Source organism: Musa acuminata, chromosome BXJ1-7, assembly GCF_036884655.1.
Source record: "Musa acuminata AAA Group cultivar baxijiao chromosome BXJ1-7, Cavendish_Baxijiao_AAA, whole genome shotgun sequence".
In the NCBI taxonomy this organism is placed as follows: domain Eukaryota; kingdom Viridiplantae; phylum Streptophyta; class Magnoliopsida; order Zingiberales; family Musaceae; genus Musa; species Musa acuminata.
Genome location: NC_088333.1, coordinates 10,658,497 through 10,675,691, shown reverse-complemented (window position 1 = coordinate 10,675,691; position 17,195 = coordinate 10,658,497). Strand labels below are relative to the sequence as shown.

Sequence of the window (17,195 nt, the reverse complement as noted above, 5' to 3'; positions counted from 1 at the left end):
GCTGCTTGTGTAGGGACACTAGGGATACAGTACAGGTGCTCATTGGAGAATGAGTTCACTGATTGATCCGCTTACGGAATGCTGGATGGTTGATGATGCCTTATTGTCAGACAGCGATTCCGTAGTCCTAGTGGTGTATCTGGTCCTTAGACTTGAGATACCAAGGATGTCCTGTATGAGTACTCCACTCTTTGATACCAGACTTATAGGTTTGGCTGTCTCAGATCTAGTACAGCTGGTCATTGGGAGTGGTAGTCGACCTTACGAGGGCTATTGAGTGTCGACAGAGGATCATCCACTCTCGGCGTCATGAGAGGAATATCCCATGTGTTCTTGCTCAGATAAATCCCTGGCCAGGGTCATTCGGGCTGAGAGAGAAAGAGTTCTCCGGGAGAATCCGATTAGAGCGAGACTCGAGTAGAAACCGTATGGGTCTGACAGCACCATGCTCGATATACGGTCTCTGGGATATTAGATGGATGAGGGACTATAGGTACATGGTAACTAAGGACAGACAGGTCCAATGGATTGGATTCCCCTGTATCATCTGGGGACTACGACGTAGTGGCCTAGTACGTCCGTAGTCGATGAGTCAAGTAAATTATTACAGAGATAATAATTCACTCAGTCAGAAGGAGTTCTGACAGGTATGACTCACGGCCAGCTCGATATTGGGCCTAGAGGGTCACACACATATGGTAGGCATTGCGATGAGTAGAGGTTCGGATATGAGATATCCGACGGAGCCCTTGTCTTATTGGATGCAGATTCAATACCCACTAGGGAAGGACCCATTAGGGTTTGACACGGGATCTCTATAAATAGGAGGGATTCACAGTCTCATAGGCTAGAGTCTTTGCTTACCTTTCCTATTTTCCTCTCTCTCCACCTCAGAGTAGGCTTCGAGTTTTGAGGAGCGTCGTCGCAACCCTGCTGTGTGGATCACCGCTAGAGAGGAGGACGCTTGACCTCCTTCACCCTCTCCTAAGGATATGCAAGGAAACAGGGATATACGATCTCCCTGGGTAACACAATCTCTATACGCAGTTTTGTGTTTTGCGGATTTTGCGCACCAATCTTCGCACGACGACGAACATCTTTTTGGGAATCGGGGATTTTTGTTTTCTTGTTCTTCCGCTGCGCATATGATGTCGCTGTTGGGAAATCATGGGGGGCGACATCATATGCGCAGCAGAAGAACATGAAAAATACGATTTCTACTCGAGTCTCGCTCTAATCGGATTCTCCCGGAGAACTCTTTCTCTCTCAACCCGAATGACCCTGGCCGGGGATTTGTCTAAGTAAGAACACATGGGATATTCCTCTCATGACGCCGAGAGTGGATGATCCTCTGTCGACACTCAATAGCCCTCGTAAGGTCGACTACCACTCCCAATGACCAGTTGTACTAGATCTGGGACAGCCAAACCTATAAGTCTGGTATCAAAGAGTGGAGTACTCATACAGGACATCCTTGGTGTCTTAAGTCTAAGGAACAGATACACCACTAGGACTACGGAATCGCTGTCTGACAATAAGGCATCATCAACAATCCAGCATTCCGTAAGCGGATCAATCAGTGAACTCATTCTCCAATGAGCACCTGTACTGTATCCCTAGTGTCCCTACACGAGCAGCTATGAGACCAGCTGCATCCATCATATGGATGGGTATACAGCACACCAGTCTATCCGGTTATCACGATGTCCCTCTCGAGTAACCTATGACTGGGATTATTTAGGATATGTGTTTAAAGGTGAATCGATCTCATTATCGTGATCTCATCACGATCCGATTCCCATTGCACAAATCCAAGGACATCACAATATATATATATATATATATATATATATGCATTTATGCAATAGTTATAAAGTGATATACGCCAAAATATAATAAGCAAAAAGATTATGTATCAAGTCACACGTGTCATCACTCACGTGATTGGCTTGCTGGGCACCTATGACTAGCAATCTCCCACTTGACCTAAAGTCAATCACCTATGTGTCTGATCCCCATCAGACTCCTGTGACGCTCAAAGACAATCTGAGACAACGGCTTTGTCAGTGGATCTGCAATGTTATCTTCGGATGGAACTCTTTCCATTACTACATCTCCTCGGGTTACGATCTCTCTTATAAGCTGGAACCTCCTCAGAACACTTCTGATGAGACCCGGGTTCCCTTATTTGAGTAATCACCCTATAGTTGTCGCAATATAAGGAAGTCGACTTATCGCTATCTGTATCGACTCCCAAATCTGTGATGAACTTCTTCACCTAGACTCCCTCCTTTGCTGCATCCGATGCAATAATGTACTCCGCCTCTATGGTCGAGTCAGCAGTGGTATTTTGTTTGGAACTCTTCTAGCACACTGCTCCTCCATTCAAGGTGTACACATACCCTGAATTCGACTTGCTATCATCGACATCAAACTGAAAACTTGAGTCAGTGTAGCCTTCAACCTTAAGACTATTACCTCCATATACTAGTAAAAGATCCTTAGTCCTTCTCAAGTACTTAAGGATACACTTTACTGCTTTCTAGTGCTCCAAGCCTGGATCCGCCTGATACCTGCTCATGACACTCAGAGCATGTGCTATATCAGGCCTAGTACATAGCATGACATACATGATAGACCCTATTGCTGAGGCATAAGGTATCATATCCATGTTCGCCTTTTCTTCTGGAGTCTTTGGGGACATACTCGTAGAAAGCGATATCCCATGTCTCATCGGTATGAGACCTCTTTTGGAATTTTTCATGCCAAACCTTTTGACAATAGTTTCTATGTACCTGGATTGGGACAAGCCAAGTATCCTCTTGGATCTATCTCTATAGATTATAATCCCCAAGATATAAGATGCTTCCCCTAAGTCCTTCATGGAGAAGTGTCTAGATAACCAAGCCTTTACTGTGGATAGCATTCCTATGTCATTCCCAATGATGAGGATGTCATCCACATATAACACAAAAAATGTGATAGCGCTCCCACTTACCTTTCTGTATACACAAGGCTCATCTTCGTTCTTAACGAAGTCATAAGATCTGATTGCCTCATCAAATCTTATGTTCAAACTTCGAGAAGCTTGCTTTAGTCCATAAATGGATCTAAGCAACCTACACACCTTATCTGGGCAGTTCTTGGACACGAATCCCACAGGTTGCATCATATACACCTCCTCCTCGAGGTTCCCGTTGAGGAATGTGGTTTTCACATCCATCTGCCAGATCTCATAATCATAGTGTGTTGCAATAGCCAATAGAATTCTGATGGATTTTAGCATTGCTACGGGTGAGAAAGTTTCGTCGTAGTCAACACCTTGCCTTTGACGATACCCCTTAACCACTAGCCTTGCTTTATAGGTCTCTACCTTTCCATCTACTCCGATCTTTTTCTTAAAGATCCACTTGCAACCGATGGGTACAATACCTTCGGGCACATCAACTAGGTTCCAAACCTTATTGGAGTACATAGAATCCATCTCAGAATTCATGGCTTCTTTCCACTTCCCGGAGTCTATACTCATAATAGCCTCCTCGTAGGTCTGAGGATCAATATCCTCTACATCATATGCTCTAATATGTCCCACATATCTCTCAGGAGGATGGGATACTCTATCAGACCTGCGTAAAGTTGATACTTGTGTATTAGGTACCTGAACAGACTCGGGCTGTAGAGTGGTGCTTGAGCTTGGTTCTCCAACCTCGCTCAATTCTATCATTCTCCCACTGTCTCCGTCAAGAATGTGTTCCTTCTCAAGGAACACTGCTCTCTTAGCTACAAAGACCTTTTGGTCCTCGAGATGATAGAAATAATACCCACAAGTTTCCTTGGGGTATCCCACAAATATGCATCGCTCTGTCCTTGATTCTAACTTATCGGGGTTGTGTCTTTTAACGTGGGCTGGGCAGCCCCAAATCTTAACAACCTTAAGATCAGGCTTCTTCCCTTTCTATATCTCATATGGTGTAGACACTACCGACTTAGTTGGAACTCTGTTCAGAAGGTAAGCTGCGGTTTCTAGGGCATATCCCCAGAATGAGATGGGTAGGTCAGCGAAACTCATCATGGACCGTACCATATCTAATAATGTACGATTTCTCCTTTCAGAGACACCATTGAGCTGAGGTGTGTAAGGAGGTGTCCATTGGGATAATATCCCATGGTCCTTGAGGAACTGAGTAAACTATGTACTTAAGTACTCACCTCTTCGATCTGATCGAAGAGTTTTGATAATCTTTCCAGTCTGGTTCTCCACCTCATTCTTATACTCTCTGAATTTCTCAAAGGCCTCGGACTTGTACTTCATTAAGTACACATATCCATACCTTGAGAAATCATCAGTAAATGTAATGAAGTAGGAGTAACCTCCAATGGCATGAGTTGACATGGGTCCACATATATTACTATGTATGAGTTCCAACAACTCATTGGCTCTCTCTCCAGTTCTACTAAATGGAGATTTGGTCAGTTTTCCACGAATGCAAGGCTCACAAGTTGCATATGACACATAGTCGAATGAATCTAGATATCCATCATTTAGCAACTTTTGAATCCTTCTTTCATGGATGTGACCTAGCCTACAATGCCACAGGTATGCACTGTTCAACTCATATCGTTTCCTTTTGGACACATTTACATTCATGATATGTGGAGTGGTGTCTAACATAAATAAACCATTATGCAATGTTCCTTTCGTGATGATCTTATCATCTAATAATATCGAACAACCATTGTTCTCAAAAACAAATTTATATCCACTAACTGTTAAACATGAAATGGAGATAATGTTTTTGATAATAGAAGGAACAAAATAACATGCATCTAATGCAATAAAAGCTCCACTAGGCAGATGTAGGGCGACCTCGCCAACAGCTAATACAGCAACTTTTGCTCCATTACCCATCTTGAGGTCCATCTCGCCTCTCTCTAGTCTCCTAGGCCTTGCTAGAACCTGCAACGAATTGCATATATGATAAGCACTACCGGTATTCAATACCCATGTGTTATCATAAGAGTCTGACAAATGGAGACTGATCATGAATGTACTTGAAGCTTCATCAAGCTTTTGTTTCGCCCTTTCTGCAAGGTACTCTTTGCAGTTTCTCTTCCAGTGCCCATCTTTACCACAGTGGAAGCACTGGCCTTTGTCCTTTGTTAGGTCTTTCTTAGCAACCTTTGCTTTACCTTGTTTGCCCTTGTCCTTTCCCTTCTTAAGGGACCTTTCTGCTTTCCTTTTCTTTCTGGTCTCACCAGTGTAGAGAACTGGCTTCTCTTTCTTAATAGTACTCTCTGCCTCCCTCAACATATTGAGGAGCTCTGGGAGAGTCACCTCAAGCTTGTTCATATTAAAATTCATTATGAACTGTGAAAAGGAATCTGGTAGGGACTGAAGCACAATGTTCACACAAAAGTTATCCTCTAGGACCATTCCTAGACCTGTGAGTTTCTCTATCCACTCAATCATCTTTAGGACATGGTTCTGAACCGGTGTCCCCTCAATCATCCTAGCGCGGAAAAGGCTTTTGGATATCTCATATCGTTGAGTCCTTCCCTGTTCCTCAAACAATTTGCGGACATGTAGGAGAATGGATCTGGCATCCATCTTTTCATGTTGTCTCTGTAACTCTGGAGTCATAGAGCCCAACATATAGCACTGAGCAAGAGTGGAGTCATCAATGTACTTCACGTAGCGAGCGATCTCATCCTCGCTTGCCCCTTCTTCGGGCGTAGGCATCACTGTATCAAGGACGTACACGATTTTCTCCGTTGTGAGAACAATTCTCAAGTTACGGAGCCAATCCGTATAATTTGGACTAGTGAGGCGGTTGACATCAAGTATACCACGTAAGGGATTTGAAAGCGACATTTTCTGAAAATAAAGATGTAGCAAAAATGAATAACATACAGATTTTGCAAGAAATAAACTATCAAGATATGGACTTCTATCTTAATATGGTCCCATTATTTTACTAACGAGTCACGCGATACCCTCAGCACGTGAAACGGAAGTCTCCGGTAGACTTCTAGTGGGGATCAGGATCCAATCAGCGTCTTAGTGTAACCTCGAGGGACTCGACCAATCACACTAAGCCTAAAAGGTAGGCAACTCTTGCCGATCACAACTTCTTGTGATTCCCGTCCTGTTCGGCCTCCGAATCACCATGGCCTCAAGGGACTCGACCAACCATGATGCTCGGTTAAGTCAACACCTTCGTTACAAGATGAGTCTGATTTGATGATATACCCTCGAGGGACTCGACCAAGCATACCATGCCCTCAGGTCACCGGTGACATCTCTATGTCGTAAGCAAGATAGCGAATCGCGATATAGGTGAGTCTCGAGGGACTCGACCAACTCAACCTACACCGGGAATCGGTTCATACTCATAACGATGGAAGGCCACGTGGGTCAATCTAATTGGCTCACGTTTACCAACTTAATATTATCGAGAGATGTTTCTATAATTTGGTCTCCTAATATGACATGTCACACATATACATATTTAATATATATCTACATCGCATGCAAATATATATATACATATCTAGTATGTGTATAAGCAATCACATCATATGATCATGGACCACAACCTAATATGATTAGGCCCGAGCCAGTAGGCCTAATCACTCACATCAAGATCTATGTGTGCAACGGTGCATCTCCATGCCCTGTGATCGTCCATCTCGTCCTCATCGGTTCCGTCGACATCTTGATGCATCTCCATGCATCACGATCGTCCGTCTCGTGGGTCCCGCTATCGCATCCACGCTCCTGCTGCACCTCCTCATATGATTACAACTTAATCATAGGCACGCAGGCCCGACAATAAACGAGAAATATAATGGAGGTTCGCAGACCTCAATAATAATAATCACAAGTACACACATCACACGATCCATGATCATCCGTCCACACATCATACATCACATGTATAAATAATCATCATCATGTAGGACTACTAGATAATAATAAATAATAATAATCAACTAAACCTTTAATTAATTAATATTTTTCTGAAATCAGGGACATGTAGGGAATTTCTCAATTCCTAAGGGTATTTTCATAATTTGGACAAAAGACAGAAACTGGAATTTCTCAAATTCACAGGGGCAAAACTATCTTTTTGCCCAAAACCCTAATTCCCTCTTTCTGCTGCCGCTGCCGCCGCCGCCACCCTGCTGGCGGCGGCCTGTGCGACGGGGCGAGGGCGCTGCCCTCGCCTGCAGGCGGCACGCTCGCTAGCGGCGCTGCCGCTGCAGGTGGGCTCACCTTTTGGGCGTCGCTGCCTCCGCAGGCGGTGCTGTCCCGCCGGGCGGCCGCCCCTGTGGGGGGGTTTCGCCCGCGGGAGTAGCGGCGGCAGGCGTCGCTGCCCTGTGGCGGCAGGCGCCGCTTCCTTGCGGCGACAGGCGTCGCTGCCCTGCGGCGACAGGCGTCGCTGCCCTGCGGCGCCTCTGCCCGTGGGTTGCCAGCCACGCCGGCAGCAAGGCTGCTGCAAGCAGGCCGCCGACCGGCTACTGCAGACGCAGCCCCTGTGCTGCCCGCCTTCGGCTGCGCTTCACGCTCGTAGATCGAGGGCAGCAACTGTTGCTGCCCTTTCTCGCTTTTGCGTCAACGATTTTGACGTCAAAATTCTTCCTAAACACAACACACGCAGTTCAAAACCAATCATTCGCACGAACAACCTGGCTCTGATACCACTGTTGGGAAATCATGGGGGGCGACATCATATGCGCAGCGGAAGAACATGAAAAACAAAAATCCCCGATTCCCAAAAAGATGTTCGTCGTCGTGTGAAGATTGGTGCGCAAAAAATTCGCAAAACACAAAACTGCGTATAGAGATTGTGTTACCTAGGGAGATCATATATCCCTGTTTCCTTGCAGATCCTTAGGAGAGGGTGAAGGAGGTCAAGCGTCCTCCTCTCTAGCGGTGATCCACACAGCAGGGTTGCGACGACGCTCCTCAAAACTCCAAGCCTACTCTCAAGTGGAGAGGGAGAGGAGAATAGGAAAGGCAAGCAAAGCCTCTAGCCTATGAGGCTGTGAATCCCTCCTATTTATAGAGATCCCGTGTCAAACCCTAATGGGTCCTTCCCTAGTGGGTATTGGATCTGCATCCAATAAGACAAGGGCTCCGTCGGATATCTCATATCCGAACCTCTACTCATCGCAATGCCTACCATATGTGTGTGACCCTCTAGGCCCAATATCGAGCTGGCCGTGAGTCATACCTGTCAGAACTCCTTCTAACTCAGTGAATTATTATCTTTATAATAATTCACTCGACTCATCGACTACGGACGTACTAGGCCACTACGCCGTAGTCCCCAGACGATACAGGGGAATCCAATCCATTGGACCTGTCTGTCCTCAATTACCATATACCTATAGTCCCTCATCCATATAATATCCCAGAGACCGTATATCGAGTATGGTGCTGTCAGACCCATACGGTTTCTACTCGAGTCTCGCTCTAATCGGATTCTCCCGGAGAACTCTTTCTCTCTCAGCCCGAATGACCTTGGCCAGGGATTTGTTTGAGCAAGAACACATGGGATATTCCTCTTATGACGCCGAGAGTGGATGATCCTCTGTCGACACTCAATAGCCCTCGTAAGGTCGACTACCACTCCCAATGACCAGCTGTACTAGATCTGGGACAGCCAAACCTATAAGTCTGGTATCAAAGAGTGGAGCACTCATACAGGACATCCTTGGTGTCTCAAGTCTAAGGACCAGATACACCACTAGGACTACGGAATCGCTGTCTGACAATAAGGCATCATCAACCATCCAGCATTCCGTAAGCGGATCAATCAGTGAACTCATTCTCCAATGAGCACCTGTACTGTATCCCTAGTGTCCCTACACGAGCAGCTCTGAGACCAGCTGCATCCATCATATGGACGGGTATACAGCACACCAGTCTATCCGGTTATCACGATGTCCCTCTCGAGTAACCTATGACCGGGATTATTTAGGATATGTGTTTAAAGGTGAATCGATCTCATTATCGTGATCTCATCACAATCCGATTCCCATTGCACAAATCCAAGGACATCACAATATATATATGCATTTATGCAATAGTTATAAAGTGATATACGCCAAAATATAATAAGCAAAAAGATTCTGTATCAAGTCACACGTGCCATCACTCACGTGATTGGCTTGTTGGGCACCTATGACTAGCAGTGGCCCCCAATGATTTCCCAACAGTTTGTACCATGCAAACTAGAACTCTTGGTGGTGCTCTTTATTTTGTTACTTTTATTGATGACCATTCTAGAAAAGTGTGGGCTTTTGCTTTAAAATCTAAAGACCAGGTACTCGATATTTTCAAGGAGTTTCATGTTAGTGTTGAAAGAGAGATTGACAAAAAACAAAAGTGTATTCGATTAGATAATGGTGGCGAATACAGGGGTCCTTTTTAGAATTATTACAGGTTTCATGGTATCAGGCTTGAGAAAATAGTTCCTAAAACTCCTCAACAGAACGATGTGGCAGAAATGATGAATAGAACCATTGAAGAAAGTATTATGTGTATGCTTTTCCATGCCAAGTTACCAAAGTCATTTTGGGAGGAGGCTATGAGAACTACAATTGATCTGATAAATCTTTTTCCATTAGTTCCTCTTAAAAGGTGATATACCAAAGAGAGTATGGAGAGGAAAAGATATATCTTATAATCACTTAAAAGTCTTTGGGTATAAAGCATTTGTTTATATTCCCAAATATGAGAGGTTCAAGCTTGATAGTAAAGCAAAAGCATGTATCTTCTTGGGATATGGTCATGAAGAGTTTGGGTATAGATTATGGGATCCAATGAACAAAAAGATTATTAGAAGCAAAGATGTTGTGTTTCTTGAAGACCAATTGTTTAATGATGATGATAATATTGAGAAGCCAGAAACCTCTGTTTATATTCTTCGGAGTTTGGGTCCAATTCCTTCACCTGTAGTTCATGATGATCATAGGGAAGATGAACAAGAAGATTATGGTGAGAATACTAGTGATGATACACCTACAGTTGATGATGCTGAACCAACTGAACAAGCACCTCCACCACCGGTTGAGATTCCATTGAGAAGATCCACTAGAGAGCGACAACCATCTATCAGATATCCTCCACATGAGTATGTTATACTTACTGATGGGGGAGAGCAAGAAACTTACCAAGAAGCTATTCTAAATGAGAATAAGAATGAGTGGGTTAAAGCCATGCAAGAAGAGATGAGATCCTTGCTTGAGAACTGTTACGGTAAGTAACTTTTTTAGCCGTGGCCTCGGGGCCGACGCGGCTTGGTTCGGGGGTCCGGATGTCGGGGATCTCGGGCGACGTCCCTCGGGATCTCCTGGCGGCTGTACACTGTGGTTCGGGATCGGTTGTTTGGTTCGAGAGGAAGCTCCGTCGCGACACCGGGAAGAAGCGACACCGTCTTCGTTTCGGCACGCAGGTCGGGTCGGAAGTTCGGCCCGACCCCTCCAACGATCACGTTAGCGATGATGTGGAGAGGGTTTTGAGAGAAGTAGAAGTTCCGTCAAATGGGTTGTGCATGTCTTGGTTGTTCTCCCCCTTTTCGCTTAGAACCCTGGGGTATTTATAGACAAGTTTGATGTTACCTGATGTGCCCTCTTGCAGGGGCAGGGTAGTGCCTCTCGCGGCGTCTGACATTGCCACTGGGGTTGCGTGGAGAACTGTGCTGCCGCAGGGTATGGGCGCGGGTCGGTCGTCGTCCTCCTTTGCCTTGGTCAAGCGCGCGAGGTCAGGCAACGAGGGAGTTGTTGCCCGAGAGCGGGTGACGCCAGCGCACGTCGAGTCAGCATTATTGCCCTCCGGTCATTGGGCAGAGTGGCGCCCAGGTAAGGCCGACGTGGTGACACGTCATGTCGCCATTATTACCCCTATCAAGAACTACACCTATGACTTAGTAAAATTGCCTAAAGAGAAGAAAGCTCTCAAGAATAAGTGGGTTTACAAATTGAAGATTGAAAACAATAGCTCACAACAAAGATACAAAGCACGACTAGTTATAAAAGGATTCAATCAGAAGAAAGGTATTGACTTTGAAGAAATATTTTCTCCAGTTGTGAAAATGTCCTCTATCCGAGTTGTTCTTGGTTTAGCTGCCCGCTTGAATTTAAAAGTTGAGCAACTTGATGTAAAAACAATATTACTTCATGGTGACTTAGAAGAAGAAATTTACATGGAGCAACTAGAAGGTTTCAAAGTCAATCAGAAAGAAAATCTGGTGTGTAAGCTTAGGAAAAACTTATATGGACTCAAATAGACACATAGACAGTGGTATAAGAAGTTTGATTCCTTTATGATGAGCCGAAGGTATGATAGAATCACATCTGATCATTGTGTGTTTATGAAAAAAATTTCAGATGATGATTTTATTATTTTATTGCTATGTGTTGATGATATGCTGATTGTTGGTCATGATGCTGGAAAAATTGGAAAGCTTAAAAGAGAGCTAAGTAAGTCTTTTGCCATGAAAGACTTGGGATCGGTGAAACAAATACTTGGCATGAAGATTCTTCGTGATAAGAAGAAAAAGAAGATTTGACTATCTCATGAGACTTACATTGAAAGGGTTTTTAAAAAATTAAATATGAGTAAATCCAAAGCAATTTGTTCTCCACTTGTAATTTCAAGCTGAGGTCAAAACAATGTCCTACAAGTGAGAAAGAAAAAGAAGAAATGTCCAGAGTACCTTACTCATCTGCAGTAGGCAGTTTGATATATGTTATGATTTGTACTAGGCCAGATATAGCTCATGCAGTTGGAGTTGTCAGTCGATTTCTCTCTAATCTTGGAAAGGAATATAGGGCAGTAGTGAAATGGATATTAAGATATCTAAGAGGTACTTCCAGGTTATGTTTATGTTTTGGTAATGATGAACCTATGTTAGAAGGGTATACAAATGCAGACATGACAGGTGATACTGATTCCAAGAAGTCTGCTTCGAGATTCTTGATGATATTTGCAGGAGGAGCAGTCTCTTGGCAGTCTAAGTTACAGAAGTGTGTTGCTCTATCAACCACAGAAGCAGAATACATAGCAACAAGGAAACTTTATGGATGAAAAAGTTTCTACAGGAATTGAGCTTAAAACAGGAAGGATATACTGTTTATTGTGAAAGTAAGAGTATCATTCACCTCTCCAAGAATTCAACATACCATTCTAGATCCAAACATATTGATGTGAGATATCACTGGATTCGTGATGTGCTTGAGTTGAAAGAATTACAGTTGGAAAAAGTGCATACCAATAAGAATAGTTCAGATATGTTGACAAAGTTTTTGCCTAAGGAAAAGCTTGAAGTATGTAAGCGAAGAGCGGGCTTGATACAACCCACCATATGAGTTGGAGGGGGAGAATTGTTGGGTACAACCTATATGTGGGCTTGGACAAATTGGACCGTTTGAGCCCAAATCAAAGAAATTAAAAAGAGAGAGAGATAGAGTTGTGAAGTGAGCAGTGAGCGTGTGATGGCATGCAGAGAAATAGAGAGAGAAATATTAGGTTTTTGAGATTTTTGCTCGACGATCGGTGGCCAAACGTTATCAATTTCGACCCAAATTTTATGTGGAGAATCATTGTAGTAAACTCTACAATCCTAACGGTGTTGATCTATATTTTACCCTCTCTGAAATTTGAGGTGGACTACGGTCCCGTCATTTTTCCCACATTGGGTTTTTTACGTTAAAAGATTTAGTCTCACTGTGTGATTGATTATTTGCTCTATTGTTTATACTGTACTGATTAATATTTTTATTTGGATATTAAGTTGGTATTTTGATGAGAAACTTATTTTGATACAAAGAGAAAAGAATATTCTTGATTTTTTCCCAACATAAAATATCTCACACGCATTTATCATGTTGTTGCAAGTCAAATCAGCATTGCTTAGCAATGCAGCAATAGGCCTCAAATAGTTGGTCGATGGACGGTTGGGGCTTAAATGATCGGGCCAAATAGACAAAACTGGTCGGTCAAAGAGGTTTTGACTTTTCTTTTTAGAATCTGAAATCAGAAATAGACCCAAATTTTAATTCGATTTGAAATCGATAAACCATCAATTCCGATTCTCTGATTCGTCCACTTCCTTTGATTATATGGAATCATAATAAATTAAGAATCGAACCACTCAAGATTAGTTCTAATTCGATTTGAAACCGATCAACCATCAATTCTTATTTCGATTCCAATTCGGAGGGCGGCCAAATCTAATGAGGTGGATCCCAGATTAACTAATTAGATCGACCGTGTGGTGGATACCAAACCCACACGGCACACAAATCGAGTGTGTCGTAGGTGAGTTTGGTAGGCTAAGAAACGTGGCATCTCCAACCAACAAACACCTTTAGAACCAGTAACCATCATATCAAACGTAAATGGAGCTCAACGAGATTGGCGCATCGTCCTTTATCCTTATTTGCATGGTTTACGACCGACCATGTGGATCCAAGAATGTAACATATCATTAGTGTAAGAAGAGGACGGGGATGGATTCTGAAGGAGCACAGGATTTAGGGGCTGCAGAAGGCCTTGCGCGCATCACAACGGATGAGAGGTCTGTCTCTCCACTGGCCCTACCACCATGGTCGTCGACAGCCAAAAGCATCATTCGCGGAAAGCTTTTAGGGGAAAGGGAAGCGACACGGCGAGATAACAACGTTGTCTCATAACCCTAGCGGAGAAGACAGGAATCAGATATCAAGAACCCCGGAGAGTCGTCGGCCACGGGCTTCTTGTTATCGACGATGGAGGGTCGGCGACCGACGGCGACGCCGTGCTGCAGCATGGTGGGGATGAAGCGAGGGCCGTGGACGGCGGAGGAGGACGAGGTGCTGGCGAGCTTCGTGCGGCGGGAGGGAGAGGGGCGCTGGCGGACGCTGCCGAAGCGTGCCGGGCTGCTCCGTTGCGGCAAGAGTTGCCGTCTCCGCTGGCTGAATTACCTCCGCCCTTCCATCAAGCGCGGGCCCATCACCCCCGACGAGGAAGATCTCATCCTTCGCCTCCACCGCCTCCTCGGCAACAGGTAAGTAACTGCACCTCCATCCTCTCTCTCTCTCTCTCTCTATCTATCTATCTATCTATCTATCTATCTCTCTCTTAGGGTTTCAGCTTTCTCAGGGTTCCTCTTCTTTCTCCCCCTGAAACAAACAGGTGGGCGCTGATAGCTGGGAGGATACCAGGGCGCACCGACAACGAGATCAAGAACTACTGGAACACCCACCTCAGAAAGAAGCTCATCAAGCAAGGCATAGATCCACGCACCCACAAGCCCTTACCCTCTTCCACCGATCACGGTTCCCCAGCGCAACTCGTCTCATGCCATCCTGCCACAGACCGCGACTCCATGCCTCAAGAAATGGGTGCTGGCAGCAGCGAAGCCATCGCCATTCGAAACGATCGTTGCGGTTACTTCCATGGCCTGGACCCGCACCACGACGACGTCGCATGGCAGAACTGCGATGTCTTCACGACGGACGGAGACCAAATGCCTGCTTGCTACGGCGTCGAGGACGGAGGGAAAGGAACGGATGCTTGCACTGATGATGTCTTCTCGGCTCTCTTCGATTCCTTCGTCAACGAGGACATGTTCAACACTAATTGCAGTCAAGATGGTAATACCAACGAGGACGACAGCAACATGACTCCGCAGGTTGAGATGATAGATCCTATGGATTCAGGTCTCGACCTCGAAGGTCTATTGGAAGATGTCTTCACTTCTCCGGTTGATTTGGATGAAGGCATTCCTGCACAGTGTAAAGATCATGCAGGCAAGTAAACCATGTTCTTCGTTCAAATCTTTCATTTAAGGTGTGAATTATGCTCAGAGAACTGTGTGTCTTAAATCTGTCACTTGGAAACGAGATGGTGTGATCCTTAGACGACCTTTTCTGCAAGTTCTATTCACAGTATCATCGAGTTCTGCAAGATCACCAACGCTACGCTGTACTTCTCGATGACATTGTTACGCTGAAAACCTGCTAAAATTGTCATATATTGTGATTGTTTGATTTCAACATTACCAGTGATCTCATGGTTGCATTCAGGGCAAAATAGCCATGCGATTCGTTTTGATTTCTTGAGTTTATGATTTTTTTCTTGACAAGCGAGAGCAAGAACCTCTCTTAGGTTTCTACACAACTGCGTTCCCACAGAAATCTTAGGCAAGGATATATGTATGCATGAGTTGGCAACATGCTAAGAGTAACCACAACAAAAATAAGAGTTTTCTAGCCAACACAGCTTTAAGTATATATGCCACAAAATATAGTCCAAATGTGTTACGGATGAAAAAGATGAGCACACGAAGAAGAAGCAATATACTATGACGTATTTTATAGTTACGTTAATGACTTTAATACTAATTGTCATTATCTGATTTGATAGGATAATTAACTTATTAACTTTTTAAGTATGAATCGTTGATTCAAAATATTTAAATCTAAATTAATAATATCATATATAAACTCAATATTAGATTTTGAATGTGAGACTAAAATTGGGTATTACAACGACCCCTACAAGTCAAGTGTATATATATATGGTTATGATTGTAGTGGATCATCTTATAACTTTTGTCGTATGATCGATCGTTTAAAGTCTGTAAAATTTATGTTTGTAATTTATATTATATATCAAGTATTTGTTAAAATATTTATTTATGGGATTCTAAGTTAAATGCTTCTTCTAATTCATCTTCTTAAAGGATTAGAAGAGACTCAAGGGAGGTTGACCTAATTAAGTCTATGATATCAAAATTTTGATTTAACTAATGTTAAATTTAAATCATACATGCATATTCTATATCATCCATTAGCCAAAGTCAAGAATCTATATCACGTAACACCTCATTCAGTGGTGCCTAAATATGGCCATACATAGAGCGCGCATTAGCACAATTATTATGTGGTTGCATTGTCTGACCAATGATGATGCTTATTTGTCTTAAATATACTTTAATAATGATAAAAGATGATGGTCATCTCTCGTCAACGTACTATCAGCAGTAGCTATACCAATGAAAACTAAGCTATCTTAGTTTTCTTCTCTGATCACATTTTAAGCTATTCAGGAAGTCGATGTGCATCACAACAAGGCACAAAAATTCGACAATGGACATAATATATGATGAGAGGAAGGTGAAAGTACGTCACACGTACAATACCATCCGCTTCCGAACACTGGACTGGTTGCTGGAATGCGATATGTTGCATCTGCAGAATTCTAAGTTCTATTGCAAGTCTATTCCTGGAAGAAGACTGTTAGTTTAGATCTGACTGGAAGTTGGCTAAGCCATCAGTCATGTCACGGATGTGGAATGGAAGAGTAGCTGGTCATATTCGGTACTCCATTGACAGCAGATTACCATGAAAATTCCCAAGCAAAAATGGTTTATAAAAAGCTTATAAGCAATAAATATTCCGAATTCCTGCTGGCTGTATAGCTGCTGTACAGAGAGGATTAATACCTTCACTACAATCTCATGAATAATAATAATAATGTTTTTTCTTTTATTTTTGAGAACTAAAATCAATGCCTGAACGAGTGACAAAACAATGAGAAAGTCCACACTCTTTTTCAAGCTTTGAAACACACTAGAATTCTATCTAAGCACTTGAACGATGGTCTATACTGAAACCATGGAGATTACTGATTTCTTTGTGTGTGATCAAGTGCAGCAAGAACGCCGAAAAAGAGTTGCAAGCTGTACTTACCTACTGGAAGTATAACACCGCAAACAAGATCGTGGTGAAGCAGACGCATAGCATTACTACTGAATCGAACTTATTAAACTTCCAGGCACAGCAGCTTAGCTCGACTTCTACGGCGCAGAAAGCTTCAGAGACCCAAAGGCGGGTTTTGTCTTTGCTGGAGGATGATGCGAGACGACCTCGATCGTTTCCCCCACCGGAGGAGAAGGGTGAGAAGATGGAAGGATGCATGCGTCACGCGAGAGGATCGATCTCCTTCTGATAGCTGGTGCATTGTGCGTGTGTGTGTGTGTTATGGCTGATGGATGAATGCTGGTTGTATTGTACTCGTTGGACCGGGGAAAGAGAGATGCAACTGCCAACCGGACGTTCCAAACCACAGTGTGGCACGCTGGGGGCGGTCGGTAGAACAACCTTTCTGAGTCCCGACAACAAATGCTCGCGTGAAAACC

At 43.7% G+C, this 17,195-nt stretch overlaps 1 protein-coding gene across 2 annotated transcripts; it reads left to right on the top strand.

Annotated features, from left to right (window-relative positions):
- Nucleotides 1-13,500: 13,500 nt before the first annotated feature.
- On the top strand, nucleotides 13,501-15,050 carry LOC135678763 (transcription repressor MYB5-like). 2 transcript variants are annotated; one of them, XM_065191902.1, is made up of 2 exons: nucleotides 13,501-14,057; nucleotides 14,153-15,050. In XM_065191902.1, exons 1-2 carry the CDS (start codon nucleotides 13,780-13,782, stop codon nucleotides 14,808-14,810), a joined length of 936 nt encoding a protein of 311 aa, XP_065047974.1. In that variant the 5' UTR covers nucleotides 13,501-13,779; the 3' UTR covers nucleotides 14,811-15,050. The 2 variants fall into 2 exon arrangements, with proteins under 2 accessions (XP_065047974.1, XP_065047975.1); XM_065191903.1 differs by having other exon boundaries at nucleotides 13,512-14,057; nucleotides 14,186-15,050.
- The last annotated feature ends 2,145 nt before the right edge of the window (nucleotides 15,051-17,195 follow it).

Coding starts and splice junctions, on each gene's coding strand:
- LOC135678763 (XM_065191902.1), top strand. CDS start 13,780: ATGGAGGGTCGGCGACCGACGGCGACGCCGTGCTGCAGCATGGTGGGG. Junction 14,058..14,152: donor CACCGCCTCCTCGGCAACAG/GTAAGTAACTGC, acceptor CAGCTTTCTCAG/GGTTCCTCTTCTTTCTCCCC.